General features: G+C 39.5%; 3 protein-coding genes across 13 annotated transcripts in view; 2 read left to right on the top strand and 1 right to left on the bottom strand.

Annotated features, from left to right (window-relative positions):
• LOC114652554 (E3 ubiquitin-protein ligase TRIM47-like) overlaps positions 1-5,881 on the top strand; it is a 156,023-nt gene extending 150,142 nt beyond the window's left edge. The window contains exon 2 of the mRNA XM_051927992.1: positions 5,495-5,881. Within this exon, the coding sequence (XP_051783952.1) occupies positions 5,495-5,698 (204 nt within the window). The 3' untranslated portion in view covers positions 5,699-5,881. The remainder of the gene's footprint in view (positions 1-5,494) is intronic.
• The window catches only part of LOC114652512 (tripartite motif-containing protein 16-like), a 979,029-nt gene that overhangs the window by 599,516 nt on the left and 367,191 nt on the right, over positions 1-12,322 (bottom strand). The window lies entirely within an intron of this gene.
• Positions 1-12,322, top strand: part of LOC114641503 (tripartite motif-containing protein 16-like) — a 1,283,323-nt gene that overhangs the window by 1,060,440 nt on the left and 210,561 nt on the right. For 2 of the 11 annotated variants that reach the window (XR_007934967.1, XR_007934966.1), the window contains exon 8: positions 11,990-12,055. The exons of the other annotated variants lie outside the window; for them this stretch is intronic. The gene's annotated coding sequence lies outside the window, so the exon portion shown is untranslated. The remainder of the gene's footprint in view (positions 1-11,989; positions 12,056-12,322) is intronic. 11 annotated transcript variants of the gene reach the window in all.

Below are 12,322 nucleotides of genomic sequence, written 5' to 3'. Positions count from 1 at the left end.
ATGTTTAACACAAAGACACATTTCTCTTTGATTCACCCCTCTGCTCCACAGTTTCAAAATACAATTCAGACATTGTGATTAAAGTGCACACGGCAAACTTTCATTTAAGTTTATTCACAGACATTTCAGTCACACAGCACTTTTTCTACACAGTCCCCCATTTCAGGACACCATAATGTTGGGGACACTTGGTGTCACAGGTGTTTGTGATTCCTCACGTGAGCTTCATGGCTCCATAAGACCCCTCTTCTTTCTTCTGCCCTCTGGGGTCTGTAGCTGCCTTTGTTCAACATGATGACAAGAGCTGTGACAGTCACAGTCACAGAAGTCATTATGAGGCTGGCTTGTCTGACTCTTCTGTTTTGTAATCAGAATATTAAGTTTAATGTCACTGTGCTCTGTACAAAAATTATTTTATAAATGCACTCATATGTACAGGCCAGGCCAAAGTTAGCACACTGGGTTTCTCAGCATTTACAACTACTAGGCAAGCATTTGAAGAGAGAAGGTACAATTATGAAAAAGGGCATTGTAGTATTTCTGTATGTTAGAGATGAAATTGAATCCTCTCCTTGCCTTGTTGGGAACCTAAGTAAGGGCCTGCACGTGGACAAACCAGTATAAAAGACTTGGACAGCAGCCAAACACCTCAAAGCCGACGTACGGGTGATATCATCATACGCCCTGAAAAGCCTTCCAGCACAGCGACGGAAAATGGAAGACTGTATACATCAAGACCCCACCTTGGTAATTGTTATGCCATTTGGCTTCCTTGTTTGTAATGCTGCATAAATCATAATTAAAGAAAGCTAAGTTATTTTCTCTTATGTGATTTCTTACCGCCATATCACTATGGGAGAGGTATCATCTTTTAATCCATCCATCCATTATCCAACCTGCTATATCCTAACTACAGGGTCACAGGGGTCTGCTGGAGCCAATCCCAGCCAACACAGGGCACAAGGAAGAAAACAAACCCAGGGCAGAGCAACAGCCCACCACAGGGCATGCATACACACACACACACACAGAGGGGACAATTTAGGATATGCATGTCTGTGGGAGGAAACCGGACCACCCGGAGGAAACCCACAGAGACACGGGGAGAACATGCAAACTCCATGCAGGGAGGACCTGGGAAGTGAACCCAGACAGGTCTCCTAACTGCGAAGCAGCAGCGCTACCCACTGCACCACCATGTCGTCCCTCACCTTTTAATATCATAGCTATATAGTTTCCAGTTACTTAAAACGCCGCAATTGCAAAAGAACTTATTCCAACCAGGGAGCTATTGCCCCTTACAGGAAATAAATGGCGTAGTCGGCAGGATTCTGGCTAAATTAAAAACCATATTATATTTATAACGTATCATATATATAAAAAAATATGCTTCTAATAATGACAGCATGGAGGGTCTCGGTCAGACAAAGTCTTGATCGCTCTCACTAAAATAATTGCAGAAATCTTTACTGGCATAATAGCAGCCCGAGGTAATCCAAAATACACGATTCATCCGCCTGTTAGAAAAAGAAGTTTATGAGCTAGGCAGCTGATTGCCACTACACTGCCTAAAAGGTTAAAGGTTAAAGGTTTAGGCCTCATACACTGATAAAGTGTCATGGCGTGTGGTAAAAAAATACTGCTATTGCTTAAATAATAACCTATGTTATAGGTTCGTATTAAAAAGGAAACTGTAGAATGTGTACACAAATAGCAAATAAATAAATAAATAAAGAGCTCTAACTAAATTGGAAAAGAACAAATACCTTTGATTTTAACTTTGCAATGAGAAGTGTGCCTCTGTTACCTTCCTGTAAGTGCTGGCCAAACTTTAGGAAAGGTATTAATTGGAGAAGTGTGGATTTAAAATGAGACTGCTCCTCACATGACAAAGAAATATTTTATATATATATATATATATATATATATATATATTGTCACACACGTGCGCATGGAAAACAGCTGAAGGGCCTAAACACTAGTAATTCTACGCCAGGCCAGGGGGCGGCGGGGTGTACTGACTATCTCTCTCAGTCCCTTGCAGACCTTTCGCGGGAAATCCCGCCTCTTGTCGGCCCCAAGGATGACGTCACTTCCGGGCACGAGGACGCCACTCCCATTTTCTGCAAAGTCAACGTCATTTCCTTTCCAGGCCTTTAAAACTGCCATCTTGCCTCAGTACAGGCAGTTCTGTTCTATACACATCATGTATAAAAAAGAAGTAATTTTATAATAATATAAATATAGCAATTTTGTAATAATCGGGATAAAGTAAATAAAATGTCTCAACTTTTGTTTCAATCTTATCATAAACATGCAAAGCATTTTCCTTTCAAACCCTGATCAAGTTTAAAGGAAAAATGTTCTTTTTATAATAATAAATGAGAAGGGAGAGAAGTTTTTGTGAAAAGCAGAATGTGTCTGATGTGCGTGAATGGAGGTTGTGTATTTTAGGAACTATAAAGGTAAAGAGTATGGTGGCGCAGTGGTTAGCACACTTGCCCGGTGATAGGAAATAAAGGTTCAAGCATGTATGTTTTCCTTGTTGAGTCAGGATATTCTTTGTGACTGCGTAGCTTTTTCTGGGAATGCTTTCTTGTTGTGGAATTGTGCCACGTGATTTCCCGATGGGTGGATTCACCTTGTTGTCTCTGAATCGGATCGCCATGGAAATAATTTTCCTTGATTGTCGTGGAATCGGTTCGCCATGGAATTTCCATGATCTGGAGACTAGCGCCGTATGAAACTGAGGTAAGATGTACTCCTAATTTCATAAAAGTAATACCAGCTTGCGTCCTGAGGAGTTGCTTGACTGTCGTGATAAACATGAAGGTAAAGAAGTGTTTAAGTGCATTGAACGGAAAAAAACCTCATATTAAAAAAAAAAAAAGCACAACCTCAAATGAGTTTATAGCACGTGTGATAGAGATTTCTGTGAATGAAATACAGTTGTAAAAGAACTCTATTCTGTGAATGAAGTGTAATTGTAAAAGAGAATGTGAGTATGAGAATATGGAAGAATGAAGCAATTGCTAAGTGTGTTGAAATGACTGCAAAGAGTGAAAGTTGTTTGTTTGTGAACAGTTGCTTTCTCCAGTGTGCTGAATGTTGTTTAAAGAACTTCTGCCTTAGCCAAGTAATCTACTTGGGCATGAAGTGGGATAAAATCTAGTAAAGAAAAATAAAAGAAGATTAGTTACTCTTCTTCAGAGTCTGGGGTGGCAGATGCTCTTATATGTCATTTGTAAGTCTGTGTCTGTTAACAGTCTGTGCTTCTTTGTCTGTCAGCTGACTAATCAATAATGTAAAACAAAACCCTACAAGATGGGTGACGCCCCATATAATAGCATAATAGGATAATAATAGAGGATCGTATCCAAATTTAATTGTACTAGTAATACATGTGAATATCTAAAAATGCTACAGGAAGTAAAATCAAAAATGATCATAAGAATAATATTAATTGGTATTGGTAATGCATCCTGCACTTAGTCAGTGAGCCTGGAATGTCATTTGAAGTTTACAAGCAGATGCAATGTTAAAAAAAGATGACCTATTGAACTTGTATGTTTAACTGAAGACAGGACAGCCTGTAGCGTGGTCAGATAAAGAGTTAAGAATTTAAAAATATAAATTTCAATAAAAGTATTATAAGCATAAAAAGTATATAACTTCAAAACTATAGATGTTCTTTTTCTCCAGATTCAGCAAACCCTGTGACCAAAGGATGAAAAAACACAGCTTATTCCTATACAAGCTGCAAGAAATAGTTTAACAGCAAGTTTGGACAGAGAAATTAGATATAATCTGACCAACGGGGTCATTTGTTTGCTTATTAATCATAAATTAATGAACAGCAAATATTAGAATTATTTCCTTGCATGCTGATTAGTTGTGCAAGTGTAAGGGTATAAACTGTGCTGTTGTAATATCTTAAAGACATTTAAGAGATTTGTCTCATGATAAGATAAGCTACAGTTTGTTATATAGATGTTATAAGATTTTTGTTTTAGACAAAAATGAAAACATTTAAGTTCAAATATGTAACATCTTGTTATAATTTAAGACATCTGTGATGTATAAGTGATGTAATGTGTTTATTCTGTTTAGTGTATTATCCTACTGAAGAAACATTTTCACTAGCCTGGTTTAAATGTATTAATTTATCTTTAACTGTTATTTATGATGTATCCTTTTCTACAATCTGGCTGTGGCCCTACAATGAGCTGATGGTCAGATGTTGTTATTTCTCATTTTTGTTCTTTAGTTTCTGTTTTGTTTTGATGTATTTGCACAAATCTGTGTCCTTATATGTGGTAGTTCTGTGGTCTCATCTATTCTTGCATTTCGCCTTGTAGTTTGTACTGTTGTGTTGTGTTTCTGAGGAGGCCATGATGGATTGGTCATCTAGCTCTGTGAAGAGGGTTACTTGTGTTTGACACTCACTGTACACCCCGCCTACGTACAGGGTGGTCTCTCTCTGAATTGCCTTCTTAAGATTTCTTCCATCTTCTTTCCTTACAAGGTTTATTTCGGAGTTTTTTCTTCTTCTCTTCTTAGGGCACCTGGAGTAGGGGGCTCTCAAAAAACAGGGTCTGTTAAAGCCCACTGAGACACTCCTTGGGTGATATTTGAATATACAAGAAAAATAAAATTGTTATTTCTAGTGTGAAGTGTACAGAGTGACAAGTAAAGCAGACAGGCCTGTTCCTTGTGCTGCTCCAGTGTTGCTCACTCAGTCCTTGAGTCTCCTAAACTGCGCTCTGCCTGACAGATAGTCAACCAGCAGGACACCACAGGCTCACCCACCTGCAGATCTCTGAGCTGACCCCTTAACAGGGATGGATGGATAGTCTTGATGGCTGTGGAGAAATCAAAAAACATAAACATAATAAACATTTTATTTTAGAAAAGTAGCATGTAAGAATATCATTTTGAGTTTGAGAATTACTTTAATTTGTTCTTCCTGAACTCAACAGAATCGTTTGTGTATTTCGTGTATCTTACTTGACTCCAGAAAATGACAATGGCAGACAACGTCCTCACATGTCCGACTCAGGATATCAAATGTCCTTGCAGATCCCATAATTACTGACATGACGTGTTTAAGTCCTCCTGGCCTTTCACCAGTTTCTTTACTTACACACTCCAGTTTGTTTTTATTGTTTTTGGTGTTGTGTGAACTTCACATTTCCCAGTTTGTCGATGTGATATCTTCTAAACATCAAGAACTAACTCACACACCAGTGTGCCTTCAAACTGTCTTCTGTATTTGACGTACTCTTCAAACACAAACTCAATCTTGTGTAATTAAATTAATCCTTTCTTTTCATCTTTTTTGTCATTCCTGTTTGTTAAATCAAATCTAAGTTATGTCATGAAATGTCAAACTAACGTGTTGTGAAAATATCAGGAGTCAGAAAGAGAAGAAGAATTCACAAAGTGAACGTGAATTCTGATCTGACCACGCGTGTCCTCTTGTGTGTCCAAACAGAAACAGACACTGAGTGACATCAAGAGGAGACTTGAGGAGAGAGAGAAGACACTGAAGGAGACAAGGAGGACGATGGAGGAGATGAAGGTGAGTAGAATAGGAAGACAACACTTCATATCAAAGAGAGGAGAAATAAATGAGAACTTGAAGAGCAGCAGAGCTTCATTGGTGATGATGATTTGGGACACGAGAAGGCAGAGTTAGAGAAGATGTTTTGTGGTGTCCTTCATGGCCTTTCACTGTTGACAGAATCCCATGTGTTATTCAGTGGAGATTCAGACAGCATCACCCTAAAGTCCTCTGATACTCCATCCACTGCTTTTTCCCGCCACCCATTTACATACCGTTGGCTCCTCCCCCTACAGTCTGTTGGGCTCTCCAAGCGAGGTGCTCGTCCTCCCCTTGTACCATTGGCCGGCCTTACAAATTCAACCATTCCACCATTATCAGGAATGGAGAAAGGTGCAAACTCACAGTGACACGCACACACATAATCAAGACAACCATTACAGGTGTTTGGCCACCATTACACCGTATGGGCCACATGGTCTTCAGCATCTCCCCACTTCAAGAGCTGGCTATGATAACTGTACTCTCTGTTGGCTCCTCTCTGGCCTGAATATGTATGTGTAAATGGATTATACATTGTATTACGTGAATGGAAGTTATCATTTACAACAAGTTAAATACATACATCTCTTTTTGCACCAGATTTCTCTTGTCTGATTATTTTTCCGCTATGATTAGTAAAGGGATGGGTGTTGGCTCTAGTCTGTTCTGCATCAAGAAAGAACACATCCCAGAGGAGAAAGAGCACCAACTGCTGGATACATAGTACTGCATACTCCATAAAGTCCTGCAGGAACCTTAATAGGAGCATCAGCAGAGAGAAGATGATACCCGGTATAGTGGGGTGAACGTATTGTTTGGGAGGAGGTCTTCAACTTCCCTTCCTTATGTGATTAAACTACCACCAACCACTCCAAACAATTCAAAATGTCCTTCACAGCATCAAAATACCAATAAATGTGTCTCATGACTGGTAATTCTTATCAGGTGACTCAGTTCTAAATCTTTCTCTTATCCAATCAGATGTCTGTGCAAAGAGAGATGGAAGAAATTGAGAAGAGCTTCACTTCTCTGATACGGTGCATTGAGGAAGCCCACAGGAAACTGACTGAGAGGATCAGAGAACAAGAAAAGCGAGAAACTGAGAAGGCTGAAGGAGTCATGGAGCAACTGAAGAAGGAGATTGAGGAGCTGAAGAGGAGAGAAGCAGAGCTGAAGGAGCTTTCAGAGACCAAGGACCATCTCCACTTCCTACAGGTGAGAGCGACACTTCACAGGGAGTTTGATCAAACTGAGGTGTGTGGGACCTGAGAAAATTTAGAGTGAAATTGAAAAGATCTGAGGAGTTTTTACAACGCACCAAGAACAGGCCATTCAGCTCAACATAGACTATCTTTTCATATTTCCTTAACATTTCAAATATTCTGTTTACAAAAATAAAAAAAAGTTCCTACCTCCATGTGCATGGCAGGCAGATGAATCTACAGGTGTTTGTGTGACAAAATGAATTTTTATGAAATTTAAAAGATGACATCTAATAAAAGATGTGCTAACTCTTCCACCAGATCACCTTCTATGTCTTGTGAGGTTTCTGAATTCTCTTGGGACCCCCCAACGGGACAAAACTCCGAAGTGTGTCCCAAAGCGTGATTGCCACGTATGTGGAAGGCTGCTTCTCTGTTGCTGGGGCAACTGCTGGCGCTTTAATCACCTGTCATCAATGGGTGATGCAAGGAAATTGTAAATGCAGGGAACAGTACTACTTGGCCACTAACCTAGCCATGACCCTACCTGACTGCTGTGTCTGTGTATAGGAGAGTGGTAGATCCCGCTACAATAAATAACTGTGCTGTTCCTGCTTCAAGCTGAACAAGCTGGTTTTGCTAAAGTACTGAGACTCAGACTCGTGTTTTGGGGTGCAAGACCAGGGACTCGCACGTCACAGTCTCCATCCTTAAACTGACGAAATTCAAATGCGTCAGCATTTCCTCACAGCGCAGACCCCACAGTCCAGTCTCATCTCTCATCTTTCTCGTGTGCATTTATCTCACACTACACACAATAGTCCTGATGTCAACTGTGTTTTGCAGATGTTAGCGAGATTCTCTTCTTGATTTACACTCCACACATGGTGGTCACTAAATAACTCAGCTTGCCGTAGCTTTCTCTACTTTGTGTGGTTGATGATGGTGTTGAAGACTCAAAGGCTCCCAGGATTTCCTCATAAGTGTCACCTCTGAGCTGCAGACCTTCAATTGTATAATCATATTGAAGAGCTTTCTCCCTACAAGTGTTAGTCTTTGTATTTCATTTAATTAAGTTTGCCTCAGAACCATAAAAAGCCAAATGCCTTGTTTTGTATGCCAAGTGAATTCTGGGACTGCCTGCACCCTCAATCCCTTTATCTTGACTCGCATATCATGGAGTACTGCATGAAAAGCTCATTGATAGTTAAGGTCGATAATCTCTGATGCTCCACTACACTCCACCAAATATTCTTTCATACATAACCAACAAGTCAATGACAAACATTCTTACTATCTAAACCCACGCTGACTGCCCACCACACTGATCCTTATTTCAGAAGAGCCCCCTCTTATCAGCATTACTTACTTTTTAATGTCTCCTTTCTGAAATCTCATCCCCTCTTCTCTCCTGATGGAGACTTTCTCATCTCGCTGTGTCCCTCCTGCTGATGAAGAGTCGCTGAGCTTCACTGTCACCGCTGATTTCTCATCTGAGGACCTGAGAAAGGAGCTGTCAGGTCTGACAAAGAGTCTGGAGAAGATCAGCCAGTGGGACATCATGACAAGGACTCAGTCAGGTAAGTGTGAGGGTCTGGTGACATTGTGTTTGTTATTGAAGAGGATATTAAGAGGTGAGATTGATGAAGATGACCGGCTCTTTAACACTAAACTATCAGCCTTTGCTGTTAAGGATTTTTCACTATATAGTGCCTTTCACCGTGACTAGCTGAGTTATAGCAGACTCTCAAAATAAACATTTGCTTTTAATCAGATACATTGGAATTTTAAGTTGAAATATTATATTTCTTATACTCTTTTCCATATACTCTCCTAAAAGGTACTTGTTTCATTTGACATTGGGATTCTTTTTATTTCCTTTGTTATCCTCAATTTAAGATTAATGAACAGATATGTGTTTAAAATGGCTAAGCCGGCTCAGTGCACAAATGAATTGTTTATTTGAGAACAGAGAAGACATTAATGGAATCAAATTGAGTCCAGCGTCAGTGCTTTATAATATCAGAACATCTGAATCTGCTCCTGCTGTCTTCAGTGTCCGTTACATTCTGCTGGATGGAGTCCACGTTAAAAGTTCATGTTCATCCATTTTTAGCTGTGCTCCTCTGGGCTCTCGTGTTTTATATGCCTGCTGTTGTTTTCTCAGAAGTCGTGTCTCCCACCGACATTTTAAAGGAGTTTACACACCAAAAGCATTTTTTTTTATATATTTTGATGTTGAAGATAAGCAATTGGAGGACTGCATTAGAACTCTGACTACTTGAGGATCACCTGAACACTTCAGTGAGTGCAGCCTCAGAGCACAGTGACAAATACACAGTTAAAACACACTTTACAAATTAAGAATTCCATATGTTTACACGTAAAGATAACGATTTGTTTAAACACAAACTAAGGTTAAGCAGCCAAGGGCACAGAGTCCATCCCAGCCGTCCACCACATTAGACATATACTGTATGTGTGTATTGTGAAAATAAGCAGAGAGAGTGGGCACAAAGAGCTGGGGTATGACCCTGAAATACCCTGTTTAATGATGAAGATGAAAAATAGCACAAAGACGGAGCACAATGATGACATCTCCTGTAATCAAGGGCTTTCAAGGTAAAGTCTTAGTGTTAAGGAACTAAAAGGGTTAATTAACATTAGGGTTTAAAAAAAAACAATAACTTTAAGATTAGTGGCCTAGGGAAGGGCAAGACAATACAAATTCAGGCCTAAGGGTTATTTTTAAGATTAAGCATTAAAATAAAACTTATTAAGATTAGGCATATGGAGCAGGAATAGGGTAATCTTAACTTCAGGTGTCATCATGAGTGATGTTATAATTAGGGCATTGTCAAATTTTAAGCCCCAGGACTGTTATTAACATCAGGACCTTAAAATAGTGACCTTAAGATTAGTGTTGTAGGGAAGAGTAAGACAATCCAACTGACTTAATTGTCCCCACGGAGGGGCTTTTAGGATCAGGGCCTAGTCAAGCCTTAAGCCCTGAGACTATTTTTAGTCATATCAGGGCCCTACAACAGTGACTTTAAGGTAAGGGGTATGGCGAGGGGTAGGACAGTCATTCAAACAAATACCTAGTGATGAGGGAAAGGAAATATAAAATATTTGTCTACACATGCTGAATCAATAGTCCATTCAAAAGCTAACCAAAGCAGACTCACAAGTAAGACATTCTTCCTGACCTGACTGTCTATCAATCTGAAATGCTGTGTTACAGATTGTATTAGGTAAGGTTGCAACAAATTGATTAAAGACCTTAAAATGTTTCATTAATGTATTGTTCTTTTTAGTATAATATGGTGGAATCTGAGTTAGAAAGATGGTTGCATAAGGGAAAACCTTGTGTACAGCAATCATCAATTCTGAAACCATATTAATAGGAGGTTCTTTAGCAAAGTCCAAAATACCCAGTAAGAAAATTATTTGTCTCACTCCATTCTGAACTGGCATTCCTACAAATTTTGCCAAAAGATGCACAATATGGATCTCTTAAATAACCTCAACCTGTATATTATATTGTTTTGTAGGAAAATAAAGATAAAAATTACAATCTGCCAACAGTATTCTTGATTTAAAAATCTAGGTTGCAAATCAGCTATTGTATTACACTTTTTCAAATGCAATATTTGAGGGGTATCTGGCCTGATTAGACTTTTCATCTTTTTGATACAAGACATTCATCATTTCATCCCCTTCAGGATTGTTGGCAATAGCCTTTGTCATATTGGCTTTTACTGCATCCCCATCTATAGAAGAAACAGATGCAATCATTTTCCAAGATCTGATTTTTCTAACTGTAATTTGTTTTGTATTAATAGGTATAGTTGGATCAGAAATTGGAGTCTGCACAATTGCATGCATCGGAGATGATATATTTACCTGTTGTGACTCAACATGTGTAGAGTCCCTATCTAAAAGAACAGGATCCAGTTGTTGAGATGATTGTGGTGATGACACACCAGGTTGTTGACCAGACCTAGAAGCCAATATAGACAAAGATGTTGTTGGAGAAGGCCCTCTGGACAAGGTTTTGGAAGAGGCCAATCCACTGGACAATAACCTAAAAGCTGTTTATAAGATTCCACAGACGTATCTGTTAGATTTTTATTGTAACGATTTTTGCCATTAAAATGGCCTAATTCAAGGCTAGTTCATCAAACATAGGTCATTCTTTCAAAATTTTGTCAATGTCCTCCATATAATGAGCTCAAAGTATAGCAATCATGCCCTCCACCCACCTCTCAGTATTTGCCTTAAACCTATTGTACACTTGTGGATTAGGACTGAGAAAAGATGTTAAGCCTATAAAATGTTTTGCCATACCTTTTGGAAACTGGCCTTTTTGGACCACATCCAGATGATGGACTGCCTGCGGAATTTTAAAGTAGATCTTATCGGGCCTGCCTGAAGAAGTCATCTTATTCTAAAAATATAAATAAATAACTTTCTAAAGATGGCCAGTCAGAGTAAGAAGGGCCTTGACAAGGGAGGTGACTAAGAACCCAATAGTCACTTGAACAGAACTTCTGACATCCTCTGCTGAGATGAGAGAAACTGTTGGAAAGACAACAATCTCAGCAGCACTCCATCCATCAAGCGTTTATGGAGTGGCCAGACAGAAGCAACTCTCGAGTAAAAGACAAATGACAGCCTGAGAGTATCAAGGGAAAGATTCAATGATCTCATTAGACACAAATTAATCTCTTTAGACAGAAGACCAAGCAGGAGGTCTGGAGAGGTCCAGACACTGCTCACCACCTGCCTAGTGCCATCTCTACAGTGAACATAATGGCACGTGAGGGGGACTGAGAGACCAGACAGGAACGTAGGGGCAAATGGGGTCCGTGGCCCTGAAGTGACATCATTGGGACTGTCAGTCATCTGATATGTAGGGGAGGAAGGAGTAGAAGAATTAGGCAACAGCGCCACCCCTCGACTTGGGATGGAATTACAATCAAATAAGCCTTTGTATTGTCTGCCAAGTGCACGTATGTGACGGGATATTCCAATCGACATTGTGTCATTTCTTAGATACTCTATATATGTTTGATTTTAACTGCAGCACACTTGTAATATGCGTGTAAGAATTTAACCAACATTACACAATGTCGTCTTCACACATTCCATTCTTCTTCTCTTTTCTTTTTATTTTCAGGTCATGAAGCTCCAATTTTTGCCCTCCTGCCCTTTGAACCTCAGAGCAGAGACGACTTTTTAAAATGTGAGTTTGTGCTTTGATTAAAGGAATCATTAGAATAGAAATCATTTAGCTTTAATATACCAGGGCAGGCATATGGCATGAAAGTTTGAAAGAGATGTCACTGAGGAGCTGACATTGCGGGGTCCTGTGACTGGTGGATTATGGGAAAGAGAGATTCAGGTGAGGGAAGCCCCAAAGGCATCTGTTGAATCCGTTGTCTTGATGTGTTTAAAAATGTTAACAAAAAAAAAAAAAATCCCATGGGGTGTACTTACTTTTTCACAAGCT

Source organism: Erpetoichthys calabaricus, chromosome 5, assembly GCF_900747795.2.
Source record: "Erpetoichthys calabaricus chromosome 5, fErpCal1.3, whole genome shotgun sequence".
Taxonomy (NCBI): domain Eukaryota; kingdom Metazoa; phylum Chordata; class Cladistia; order Polypteriformes; family Polypteridae; genus Erpetoichthys; species Erpetoichthys calabaricus.
The sequence above is the reverse complement of the archived record's forward strand: the minus strand, read 5'-3'. Positions and strand labels throughout refer to the sequence as shown.